This window comes from Pristiophorus japonicus, chromosome 8 (genome assembly GCF_044704955.1).
Source record: "Pristiophorus japonicus isolate sPriJap1 chromosome 8, sPriJap1.hap1, whole genome shotgun sequence".
Taxonomy (NCBI): Eukaryota; Metazoa; Chordata; class Chondrichthyes; family Pristiophoridae; genus Pristiophorus; species Pristiophorus japonicus.
The window spans coordinates 170958831-170971898 of NC_091984.1; the positions used below are offsets into that span (position 1 = coordinate 170958831).

Below are 13068 nucleotides of genomic sequence, written 5' to 3' on the forward strand. Positions count from 1 at the left end.
GTACTGGTTCCAGCTCCCCCAGAACCAGTTGCAAAGTCCCAGGAATTTGAATCCCTCCCCTTTTGCACCACTCCTCAAGCCACATATTCATCTGAGCTATCCTGCGATTCCTACTCTGACTAGCACGTCGCACTGGTAGCAATCTTGAGATTACTACTTTTGAGGTCCTACTTTTTAATTTAGCTCCTAGCTCCCTAAATTCATCTCATAGGACCTCATCCAGTTTTTTACCTATATCGTTGGTACCTATATGTACCACGACAACTAGCTGTTCACCCTCCCTTTTCAGAATGTCCTGCACCCGCTCCGAGACATTCTTGACCCTTGCACCAGGGAGGCAACATACCATCCTGGAGTCTCGGTTGCGGCCGCAAAAACATCTATCTATTCCTCTTACAATCAAATCCCCTATCACTATAGCTTTCCCATTCTTATTCCTGCTTTCCTATGCAGCAGAGCCACCCACGGTGCCATGAACTTGGCTGCTGCTGCTCTCCCCGATGAGTCATCCCCCTGAACAGTACTCAAAGCAGTGTATCTGTTTTGCAGGGGAATGACCGCACTACCTTCCTTGCACTGCTCTTCCTGTTGGTCACCCATTCCCTATCTGGCTGTGTACCCTTTACCTGCGGTAAGACCAACTCACTAAACGTGCTATTCACATCATCTTCAGCATCGTGGATGCTCCAGAGTAAATCCACCTGCAGCTCCAGTGCCGCAATGTGGTCTGTCAGGTGCTGCAGGCGGATGCACTTCCTGCATATGTAGTCATCAGGGACACTGGTAGCATCCCCGACTTCCCACATATTACAGGAGGAGCATAACACGTGTCCGAGCTCTCCTGCCATGACTAAACCCCCAATTTACTTAATTTGGCAACGACAATGCAAAAGGTTACTTACTGATAAAGGAAAAGAAAAGAAAAACTACGCACCAATTACCAGCCAATCACTTACCCCCTTGGCTGTGACATCACCTTTCGACTTCTTTCTTTACCTTCTGCTCCTGCTGGCCTCTCCAACTCACCACGCTGGGCCTTTTTATAGGCCTCCCCACAGTGACTCACCGATGCTGCTCGATCTCCCGGAGTTAATTGTGGCCCTTACGGCTAAAGGGATCAGTGGGTATGGGGAGAAGGCAGGGGTGGGGTACTGAGGTTGCATGATCAGCCATGATCATATTGAATGGCAGTGCAAGCTCGAAGGGCTGAATGGCCTGCTCCTTAACCTATTTTCTATGTTTCTATGTCAACGACATAGGTAGAAAGAAGGATGAGGTCCTGCAGGCAGATTTTAGGGAAATAGGAAAGAGATTAAAAAGCAGGACCTCAAAAGGTAGTAATCTCCAGATTACTCCTTGTGCCACGAGCTAGTGAGTATAGAAATAGGATAGAATAGATGAATGTGTGGCTGGAGAGGTGGTGCAGGAGGGAGGGCTTCAGATTCCTGGGAGATTGGGGCCGGTTCTGGGGGAGGTGGGACGTGTACAGGCTGCACCTCAACAGAGCCAGAACCACTAGCCTCATTGGGGGGGGTTGCTGGTGCTGTTGGGCGGGGCGGGGGTGGGAGGGGATCAAACTAATTTGGCAGAGGGTGGGCACCAAGAAATAGAAAGGAGAAACAAAGTGTACAAAGGATTGGGGGAGTCAGATAACACTACAGTAAGAAATAGTGAGGTATTAGTTGGGGTCAGATTGAGAGAGAATACAAGGTCTAAGATAAGTTTACAGTGCATGTGTGTAAACACGCGCAGCGTGGTAAACAAGGTTGGTGAGCTGCAGGAGCAAATAGCCACATTGGAATATGATGTCGTGGCAATAACGGAAACCAGACTCAAAAAAGGGCTTGATTGGGAATTAAATATTCCTGGATATAAGCTGTTCAGGATAGGGAAAGAAAGAAAGAAAGAAAGGAGGTGGGTGGTAGTATTGGTTCAGCAGAATGCTGCAGTGCTGGAGAGAGAGAAGGTTCTGGAGGGGTTAAGGACAGAATCTATTTGGTTAGAGTTAAGAAATAATAGAGGTGCCATTAAACTAGGTGTATTCTATAGGCCACCAACTAATGGGAAAGATATATAGGAGCAAATGTGCAGGGAAGTTACAGAGATGGGGGACTTCAACTATCCGAATATTGACTGGGATAGGAATAGTGTAAAGGGCAGAGAGGGGGAAGAATTTCTGAACTGTGTTCAGGAGAACTTTCTTGATCAGTATATTTTCGGCCCAAAGGAGGAAGGAGGCATTGCTGGATCTGGTTCTGGGGAATGAGGTTGGTCAAATGAAGCAAGTGTCAGTTGGGGAACATTTAGGGAACAGTGATCATAGTATCATAAGGTTTAGATTAGCTATGGAAAAGGACAGGGAGCAATCTAGAGTAAATATACAAATTTGAAGGGCTATAGGGATAGGGCGGGGGTGTGAAACTGATTCTATGAGGACAGAATTTTCACAAATTCCAAGAGAACCTCTCCATGGTCAGTTCATTTTAGTTATTTTTGTACTAGCGGAATACAAGCATTAAAAATTAATTGTATGAAATTCTCAGGCACTCAAGTGCCTCTTAGGCATCAAGGTGGTTAATGTGCATCCAGCTTGAGGTTGAATTGGTGACAGACCACCTACTACAGAGAGCCTTTAGTGCACTTGGGAGAAAGATGTGGCTATGACAGCTGAGTTACATAGCTGCTTTCACATCAAGACTGGAGCAACACAAGAACAGCAGTGTAACAGCATGGTAATACTCTGCAAGTAGAGCTTAAAATGGTGGCGAGCAAACATGCTCAACAAAATTTATTCTAAGGCCAGAATTCCGCAGGTAGATGGGTTGGGGGTGGGGGGTGGTCTCTGGAGCGAGCGGGAAACCCGGGAGGCCGCTCACAGCCAGCCAGATTGAGAGGCTGCAGAGAGGGAGCAAGGGTTTGGTCCAGGGGAGGGCGGGGGGGGCGGTGTCGGCGATCGCAGGATTCGGTTGGGGCGGGGTGGGGTGGAGTCCAGCAGTCAGCTATGATCGGTGGGGGTCAGGGGGGCAGCCAGAGATCGGGGATTGGCGGGGGGGGGGGTTTCAGCAGGGGGTTAGAGGGGATAGGGGCCGGCCACTGGAGGAATATGGCAGGCCTCAGCATCATCGGTGGGGATTGGAGCCCTGGGGGGCGGGGGAGGGGGTGATCAGAAGCCTCATGGTGGAATCTCTGATCACAGGGGGATGGGTTAGGTATAGACCCTGTATCCAGGAGGTAGGTAGCTTTAACTGCCGGGTGCAGTTAAATTCAAAGTGGAGGTGAAAAAATATTTAAATTGGTGTACCGCCCCCTGGGAGCGGGTTGGTCACCCACCCCCCGTCCCACCTCCATTCAAACTGGAAGTGGGCTGTTGGAGGTGGGATCAGGTCAGGAATCCTATTTTTAACAATTTAACTACCCCCCGCACTCCAAACCCTCCTGTTTTGTGTTTTGAGGAAAATTCAGGCCTAAGTCTGTTGTGCTAGGCAGGCACAACACAGGGCCAAAACTGTGCTGTTCCATGAGTTTTCCTCGATACTCACTCAGGCAACCTTGATTGTGAAGCATTTGGGATTCCACTGCATATTCCACTGCCACGGAGTGCTCTGCATGTTGTGAGGTGGAACTCCGCAACAGGTGATCAGCTCATCATACTAACACTCCAGCATAATGGTGAGCAAGGGCTGGATTGCTAAAACAAAAGTCTGCCTTCCTGTTCAAGTGGTCGAGAAAGGCCACCCCCTACGCTGCCGATCCCCGATCCTTGGCCGCCCGCCCGGCCGATCCCTGCCAACTCCCCCACGCCCACCCCCCTCCCCGTGATCCCTGACACGACCGTGCTCGAAGAAGTTGTCCTGGTGACCATTCCTCCTTCAGCTGCCACCAAAAGATAACTGATTAACCAGTCATTTATTGCGTTGTGGTTGTGCCAGCCATGGCTCAGTGGGTAGCACTCTTGTCTCCGAGTCAAAAGGTCATGGGTTCATACCCAACTCCAGAGATCTGAGCACTTACAATCTAGGCTGACACCTCAGTGCAGTGCTGAGGGAGTGCTGCACGGTCAGAGGTGCCCTATTTGGGATGAGACGTTAAATCGAGGCCCCATCTGCCCTCTCAGGTGGATGTAAATAATCCCGTGGCACTATTTCGAAGAAGAGCAGGGGAATTCTCCCCATGCCTTGACCAACAGTTATCCCTCAAACAACATCACTAAAACAGATTATCTGGTCATTATCTATTAGAGTTTGTTGAATCTTGCAGTGTGCATGTTGGTTGCCATGTTTCCCTATATTACAATCGTAACAATACTTCAAAAATACTTAATTGGATTGGATTACACTCGAAGAAGTAATTAAATTGGTGATGGGCCACATAATTATTTCTACTTTTCTTCAATTGCACAAAAATAACTTGGTGTTTGTGCAATTTAAGCACATTAGATTTATTTCAGATTCAGTTTATAATAAATGGGGAAAAGTAAACACTCACCTGTTAATAAGGCATGTCTTCCCCACATATAGGTCCCCAACCACCACCACCTTTGACATTTTGAGTCTGTAGGGACAACGACATAACAAAGCTTCACTGTTATGTGAAGTAGCTTTTGATCCAGCTTGTACCTTCCATTCTTTATCCCTGGTCTAATCGACCTCCCTGTTCCTTGCACCTCACCCACCCATTAGACCCCTCCGCCTTAGCGCATCTCCCCACACCTTCAAACAGGTTCCCAGAAAACCTACCTCTCCAAGCGTGCCTTTGGGCAAACCCCCCCAATGCCTGCTCAGCTCAGTCCCCACTTTATGGAGCACCCTGGGACTTTTCATGATGTTAAAGCTCCCATGCAAGCGTGGGGTATTAGTATTAATATTAATATTTTTTTTAGCAAAACGGCCATAAGCATATACATGTCCAAATATTGATAAAAAGTACTCCTAAAAAACTGTACCCAAGTAATGTGCTTCATTTCATGGGGAAAGAAAGAAAGCTGAGACAGTGAAGCAATCAATAATGAATCGGGACTCTGGTCCTTACTGTCCAATTTCGGCTTTTAGCTGTTACTTTTGATTATTTTGGTGGTAATTTGGTAACCCTACTTCTGGTATGATTACCACAAGCTAAATTTGTGGGAAGGAATCAGATATCATCATTGATACGCTCATAATAAAGGATGAAACTGAGTACTGTGAGCAATGAGTAAGTGTGACCTGAGCTCCTTTAATAAGACTCCAGAGTGCAGGTACCTCGTGGTGGTCTGCTTATATACAGTGCTCCCAAAGGATGCTTGGATCTCTTGGGACTCCAACAGGTAGGCCCTCTGGTGGTGGTGTGATACAGGTTACCAGGGGTTAAATACATAACAATCATCATCATAGGCAGTCCCTCGGAATCGAGGAAGACTTGCTTCCACTCTTAAAATGAGTTCTTTGGTGGCTGTACGGTCCAATACGAGAACCACAGTCCCTGTCACAGGTGGGACAGATAGTCGTTGAGGGAAGGGATGGGTGGGACTGGTTTGCCGCACGCTCTTTCCACTGACTGCGCTTGATATTTGCACACTCTCGGTGATGAGCCTCGAGGTGCTCAGCGCCCTCCCAGATGCACTTCCTCCACTTAGGGCGGTCTTTGGCCAGGGACTCCCAGGTATCAGTGGGGATGTTGCACTTTATCAGGGAGGCTTTGAGGTTGTACTTAGAAACATAGAAACATAGAAAATAGATGCAGGAGTAGGCCATTCAGCCCTTCGAGCCTGCACCGCCATTCAATGAGTGCATGGCTGAACATGCAACTTCAGTACCCCATTCCTGCTTTCTCGCCATACCCCTTGATCCCCCTAGTAGTAAGGACTTCATCTAACTCTTTTTTGAATATATTTAGTGAATTGGCCTCAACAACTTTCTGTGGTAGAGAATTCCACAGGTTCACCACTCTCTGGGTGAAGATGTTTCTCCTCATCTCTGTCCTAAATGGCTTACCCCTTATCCTTAGACTGTGACCCCTGGTTCTGGACTTCCCCAACATTGGGAACATTCTTCCTGCATCTAACTTGTCTAACCCAGTTGGAATTTTAAACGTTTCTATGAGGTCCCCTCTCATTCTTCTGAACTCCAGTGAATACAAGCCAAGTTGATCCAGTCTTTCTTGATATGTCAGTCCAGCCATCCCGGGAATCAGTCTGGTGAACCTTCGCTGCACTTCCTCAATAGCAAGAACGTCCTTCCTCAAGTTAGGAGACCAAAACTGTACACAATAATTCAGGTGTGGCCTCACCAAGGCCCTTACAACTGTAGTAACACCTAACCTATCCAAGTCACTCTGCAGCCTCATTGCATCCTCCTCGCAGCTCACACTGCCACCCAACTTAGTGTCATCCGCAAATTTGGAGATACTACATTTAATCCCCTCATCTAAATCATGAATGTACAATGTAAACAGCTGGGGCCCCAGCACAGAACCTTGCGGTACCCCACTAGTCACTGCCTGCCATTCTGAAAAGTACCCATTTACTCCTACTCTTTGCTTTCTGTCTGCCAACCAATTCTCAATCCACGTGAGCACACTATCCCCAATCCCATGTGCTTTAACTTTGCACACTAATCTCTTGTGTGGGACCTTGTTGAAAGCCTTCTGGAAGTCCAAGTACACCACATCAACTGGTTCTCCCTTGTCCACTCTACTGGAAACATCCTCAAAAAATTCCAGAAGATTTGTCAAGCATGATTTCCCTTTCACAAATCCATGCTGACTTGGACCTATCATGTCACCTCTTTCCAAATGCGCTGCTATGACATCCTTAATAATTGATTCCATCATTTTACCCACTACCGATGTCAGGCTGACAGGTCCATAATTCCCTGTTTTCTCTCTCCCTCCTTTTTTAAAAAGTGGGGTTACATTGGCTACCCTCCACTCCATAGGAACTGATCCAGAGTCTATGGAATGTTGGAAAATGACTGTCAATGCATCCGCTATTTCCAAGGCCACCTCCTTAAGTACTCTGGGATGCAGACCATCAGGCCCTGAGGATTTATCGGCCTTCAATCCTATCAATTTCCCCAACACAATTTCCCGACTAATAAGGATTTCCCTCAGTTCCTCCTTCTCACTCGACCCTCTGACCCCTTTTATATCCGGAAGGTTGTTTGTGTCCTCCTTAGTGAATACCGAACCAAAGCACTTCTTCAGTTGGTCTGCCACTTCTTTGTTCCCAGTTATGACTTCCCCTGATTCTGACTGCAGGGGACCTACGTTTGTCTTTACTAACATTTTCTCTTTACATATCTATAAAAGCTTTTGCAGTCCATTTTAATGTTCCCTGCAAGCTTCCTCTCGTACTCTATTTTCCCTGCCCTAATCAAACCCTTTGTCCTCCTTTGCCAAGTTCTAAATTTCCCCCAGTCCCCGGGTTCGCTGCTATTTCTGGCCAATTTGTATGCCACTTCCTTGGCTTTAATACTATCCCTGATTTCCCTTGATAGCCACGGTTGAGCCACCTTCCCTTTTTAATTTTTACGCCAGACAGGAATGTACAATTGTTGTAGTTCATCCATGCGGTCTCTAAATGTCTGCCATTGCCCATCCACTGTCAACCCCTTAAGTATCATTCGCCAATCAATCCCAGCCAATTCACGCCTCATACCTTCAAAGTTACCCTTCTTTAAGTTCTGGACCATGGTCTCTGAATTAACCATTTCAATCTCCATCCTAATATAGAATTCCATCATATTATGGTCACTCTTCCCCAAGAGGCCTCGCACAACGAGATTGTTAATTAATCCTCTCTCATTACACAACACCCAGTCTAAGATGGCCTCCCCCCTAGTTGGTTCCTCGACATATTGGTCTAGAAAACCATCCCTTATGCACTCCAGGAAATCCTCCTCCACTGTACTGCTTCCAGTTTGGTTAGATCAATCTATATGCATATTAAAAGTCACCCATGATAACTGCTGCACATTTATTGCATGCACCCCTAATTTCCTGTTTGATGCCCTCCCCAACATCACTACGACTGTTTGGAGGTCTGTACACAACTCCCACTAGCGTTTTCTGCCCCTTGGTATTCCGTAGCTCCATCCATACCGATTCCACATCATCCAAGCTAATGTCTTTCCTTACAATTGCATTAATTTCTTCTTTCACCAGCAACGCCACCCCGCCTCCTTTTCCTTTCTGTCTCTCCTTCCTCAGTGTTGAATACTTTTGGATGTTGAGTTCCCAGCCTTGGTCACCCTGGAGCCATGTCTCCGTGATGCCAACCACATCGTATCCATTAACTGCCATCTGCACAGTTAATTCGTCCACCTTATTCCGAATACTCCTCGCATTCAGGCACAGAGCCTTCAGTCTTGCCATTTTATCACATTTAGACCCTTTAGAATGTTGCTGCAAAGTGGCCCCTTTTGTTTTTTGGGTTTCTCTGTCCTCCACTTTTACTCATTTACTTTCTGTCTTTTGCTTCTGTCTCCATTTTGTTTCCCTGCATTGGTTCCCATCCCCCTGCCATATTAGTTTAACTCCTCCCCAACAGCACTAGCAAACACTCCTCCTTGGACATTGGTTCCAGTCCTGCCTAGGTGCAGACCGTCCGGTTTGTACTGGTCCCACCTCTCCCAGAACCGGTTCCAATGCCGCAGGAATTTGAATCCCTCCCTGCTGCACCACTGCTCAAGCTACGTATTCATCCGAGCTATCCCGCGATTCCGACTCTGACTAGCACGGGGCACTGGTAGCAATCCCAAGATTACTACTTTTGAGGTCCTACTTTTTAAATTTAGCTCCTAGCTCCTTAAATTTGTCTCATAGCACCTCATTCCGTTTTTTACGTATATCGTTGGTACCAATGTGCACCACGACAACTGGCTGTTCACCCTCCCTTTTCAGAATGTCCTGCACCCGCTCCGAGATATCCTTGACCCTTGCACCAGGAAGGCAACATACCATCCTGGAGTCTCGGTTGTGGCCACAGAAACACCTGTCTATTCCCCTTACAATTGAATCCCCTATCACTGTCGCTCTCCCACTCTTTTTCCTGCCCTCCTATGCAGCAGAGCCAGCCACGGTGCCATGAATTTGGCTGCTGCTGCTCCCCCGTGATGAGTCATCCCCCTCAACAGTACTCAAAGCGGTGTATCTGTTTTACAGGGGGATGACCGCAGGGGATCCCTGCACTACCTTCCTTGCACTGCTCTTCCTGTTGGCCTTCCATTCCCTATCTGGCTGTGGACCCTTTACCTGCGGTAAGACCAACTCACTAACTGTGCTATTCATGTCATTCTCAGCAACCTTGTAACGTTTCCGCTGCCCACGTTTGGCTCGTTTGCCATAAAGGAGTTCCAAGTAGAGTGCTTGCTTTGGGAGTATCATGTCAGGCATGCTATAAATATGTGAAGAGAAAAAGATTAGTGAAGACAAATGTAGGTCCCTTGCAGTCGGTCTCAGGTGAATTAATAATGGGGAACAAAGAAATGGCAGACCAGTTGAACAAATGCTTTGGTTCTGTCTTCACGAAGGAAGACACAAATGACCTTCCAGATGTACTAGGGGACCGAGGGTCTAGTGAGAAGGAGGAACTGAAGGATATCCTTATTAGGCACGAAATTGTGTTAGGGAAATTGATGGGATTGAAGGCCGATAAATTCCCGGGGCCTGATTGTCTGCATTCCAGAGTACTTAAGGAGGTGGCCCTAGAAATAGTGGATGCATTGGTGATCATTTTCTAACAGTCTATCGACACTGGATCAGTTCCTATGGACTGGGGGGTGACTAATGTAACACCACTTTTTAAAAAAAGGAGGGAGAGAGAAAACGGGTAATTATAGACCAGTTAGTCTGACATCAGTAGTGGGAAAAATGTTGGAATCAATTATTAAGGATGAAATAGCAGCATATTTGGAAAGCGGTGACAGGATCAGTCCAAGTCAGTGTGGATTTATGAAAGGGAAATCATGCTTGACCAATCTTCTGGAATTTTTTGAGGATGTAACTAGTAGAATGGACAAGGGAGAACCCATGGATGTGGTGTATTTGGACTTTCAAAAGGCCTTTGACAAGGTCCCACATAAGAGATTGGTGTACAAGATCAAGGCACATGGTGTGGGGGTAATGTACTGGCGTGGATAGAGAATTGGTTGGCAGGCAGGGAGCAGAGAGTAGGGATAAACGGGTCCTTTTCAGAATGGCAGGCAGTGACTATTGGAGTACCGCATGGCTCATTGCTGGCCAAGTTTGCAGATGACACTAAACTGGGTGGCGGTGTGAGCTGTGAGGAGGATGCTAAGAAGCTGCAGGGTGATTTGGACAGGTTAAGTGAGTGGGCAAATACATGGCAGATGCAGTATAATGTGGATAAATGTGAGGTTATCTACTTTGGTGGCAAAAACACGAAGGCAGAATATTATCTGAATGGCGGCAGATTCGGAAAAGGGGAGGTGCAACGAGACCTGGGTGTCATGATTCATCAGTCATTGAAAGTTGGCATGCAGGTACAGCAGGCGGTGAAAAAGGCAAATGGCATGGTGGCCTTCATAGCTAGGGGATTTGAGTATAGGAGCAGGGAGATCTTACTGCAATTGTACAAGGCCTTGGTGAGGCCTCACCTGGAATATTGTGTTCAGTTTTGGTCTCCTAATCTGAGGAAGGACATTCTTGCTATTGAGGGAGTACAGCGAAGGTTCACCAGACTGATTCCAGGGATGGCTGGATTGACATATGAGGAGAAACTGGATCAACTTGGACTTTATTCACTGGAGTTTAGAAGGATGAGAGGGGATCTCATAGAAATGTATAAGATTCTGACAGGACTGGACAGGTTAGATGCGGGAAGAATGTTCCCGATGTTGGGGAAGTCCACAACCAGGGGACATAGTCTTAGGATAAGAGTAGGCCATTTAGGACTGAGATGAGGAGACATTTCTTCATTCAGAGAGTTTTTAACCTGTGGAATTCCCTGCCGCAGAGAGTCGTTGATGCCAGTTCATTGGATATATTCAAGAGGGAGTTAGCTGGAGCCCTTACAGCTAAAGGGATCAAGGGGTATGGAGAGAAAGCGGGTAAGAGGTACTGAGGTGATAGATCAGCCATGATCATATTAAATGGTGGTGCAGGCTCGAAGGGTCGAATGGCCTACTCCTGCACCTGTTTTCTATGTTTCTATGTTTTTATGCGAACTATGTGGCCTGCCCAGCAGAGCTGATCAAGTGTGGTCAGTGCTTCAATGCAGGGGATGTTAGCCTGGCCAAGAATGCTAAGGTTGATGCGCCTGTCCTCCTAGAGGATTTGTAGGATCTTGCTGAGACATCATTGGTGGTATTTCTCCAGTGACTTGAGGTGTCTACTGTACATGGTCCATGTTTCTGAGCCATACAGGAGGGCAGGTATTACTGCAGCCCTGTAGACCATGAGCTTAGTGACAGTTTTGAGGGCCCAAGCCATAATGCATTACTATGAATCGAACCATGTTTAATTTTGAAATGGTAACTGGTTTCCAGGACGACAGAAACAGGAACTGGACAGAGAATGAAAGATAATTCTATTGTAAAAATGTTGAGCTTAATGCACGTTTAAACATCTTTATAGAGAAAATGAGAAATCAGTGTAAGGATCTTCCACGAAGGGAGCTTCCGAACAGTCAGAGAGAAGACACTTTCATCTCATCAGTTGGGCTGGATTCACACCCAGATCCCAGAGGTGAATGGACAGTTTACTAGCTCAATACTCATCCCGCTATTAAAGGTTTCTAAATAAAAGTGAGAATTTACTCAAGACACAACAGATACTTTGAAAGTTATTGCTGTTAAGCATGGAATTTTACAGCACAGAAGGAGGCCATTCAGCCCATAATGCCTGGGCCAACTCTTCTAAAGGGTTATTCAATTAGTTCCACTACCCTGCTCTTCCCCATAGGCCTGCATTTTTTTACTTTTCAAGTATATATCCAATTCAGCATCTAAAAACACCATTGCTGAATAAATAACCCAGTCATATATTATCTTCTCAGTATAATGTCATGAGTGTCTCAGCCGTTAAAGTAACTTGATATTGGTTACTCAACTGAAATAAAGCTCCCATTTATTCAGGAGAGTAATTGTTGAGCAGGTAATGCCTACAAAGATTGAAAGAAAAGAGTAATTCATCAACTAGCCCCTTTCCTTAAACTCAGGCTAGATGAGTCAACAGAAGGAACACTGTATCGCTTAATTAAATTATCCTCCAAAAAAATCTGAGTGAACCAAGTCTCGCAACCTTTCACTGCATGCCTCAAATTACTTACCCAACATTTCTGCTTTGTCGTTCTTGGCAGGCATATTTAACTTGAACATGGAACTGATCTTTAAACTGGAGGCAGGCTTCAGATCTGTAACACTGCAGCAAGATTAAAAACAAATTGTCAGAGTGTGTCCAGGCAAGTAAGGAACAGATATCTGTGCGTTTACATGGATGGATTTAACAGAGGATGCCTTGATTCAGATTATTCAGCAAGGTTTTTGTAACATTACCGACCCCTGCCCAGCGATTGTAATGGAACACTGGTGTTAGCAACCCAATGTGAACCCGTTAGCAACCCAATGTGAACCCCTATTGTTCTCCAACCCCATGGGGCAGTAGTTCGAAAAGCCAACCCAGGCACTGGACCAGGTGATGGAATTCAGTGCACATTATTCCAAATGGAGTGCTTTTAATGAAGAAAGACCATCTTGATCATCCCATTTTACCATCTGAAGGAGGATAGCAAACAGTTGCAAGGCAGTAAAAGGGGACAAAAACGGGATTAAAACATATCTTTAATGCCTAAAAAAGAATGTGGACTCAGCACAAGCGAACACTCTCAACAATAACAGTCATAACCAGTGGGGGCCAACTGTGATGATTGGGTCAATTGTAACCCCACCTGCCTGGCAGGAAAGGTGCAGGTTGTGGGGGTGGATTCATTCCGTATTACTGATGCCTTCCCGCTCCTCACCATTTTTACTCACCTGACTTCAGGCATGGGAAGGCCACCTGCCCAAGAGTGGGGGCCTAATCTAAATGGCAGTGTTGCATCCTGATGACTTAATGAACTTGAAAATGATAGGG

General features: G+C 46.4%; 1 protein-coding gene across 8 annotated transcripts in view; it reads right to left on the reverse strand.

Moving 5' to 3' along the window:
- The window catches only part of rab36 (RAB36, member RAS oncogene family), a 188156-nt gene that overhangs the window by 49357 nt on the left and 125731 nt on the right, over positions 1-13068 (reverse strand). For all 8 annotated transcript variants that reach the window (XM_070887539.1, XM_070887532.1, XM_070887537.1 and 5 more), the window contains 2 exons: positions 12266-12357; positions 4486-4551 (listed from right to left, as the gene is read on the reverse strand). In XM_070887539.1, coding sequence (XP_070743640.1) covers positions 4486-4551; positions 12266-12357 — 158 coding nt within the window. The remainder of the gene's footprint in view (positions 1-4485; positions 4552-12265; positions 12358-13068) is intronic.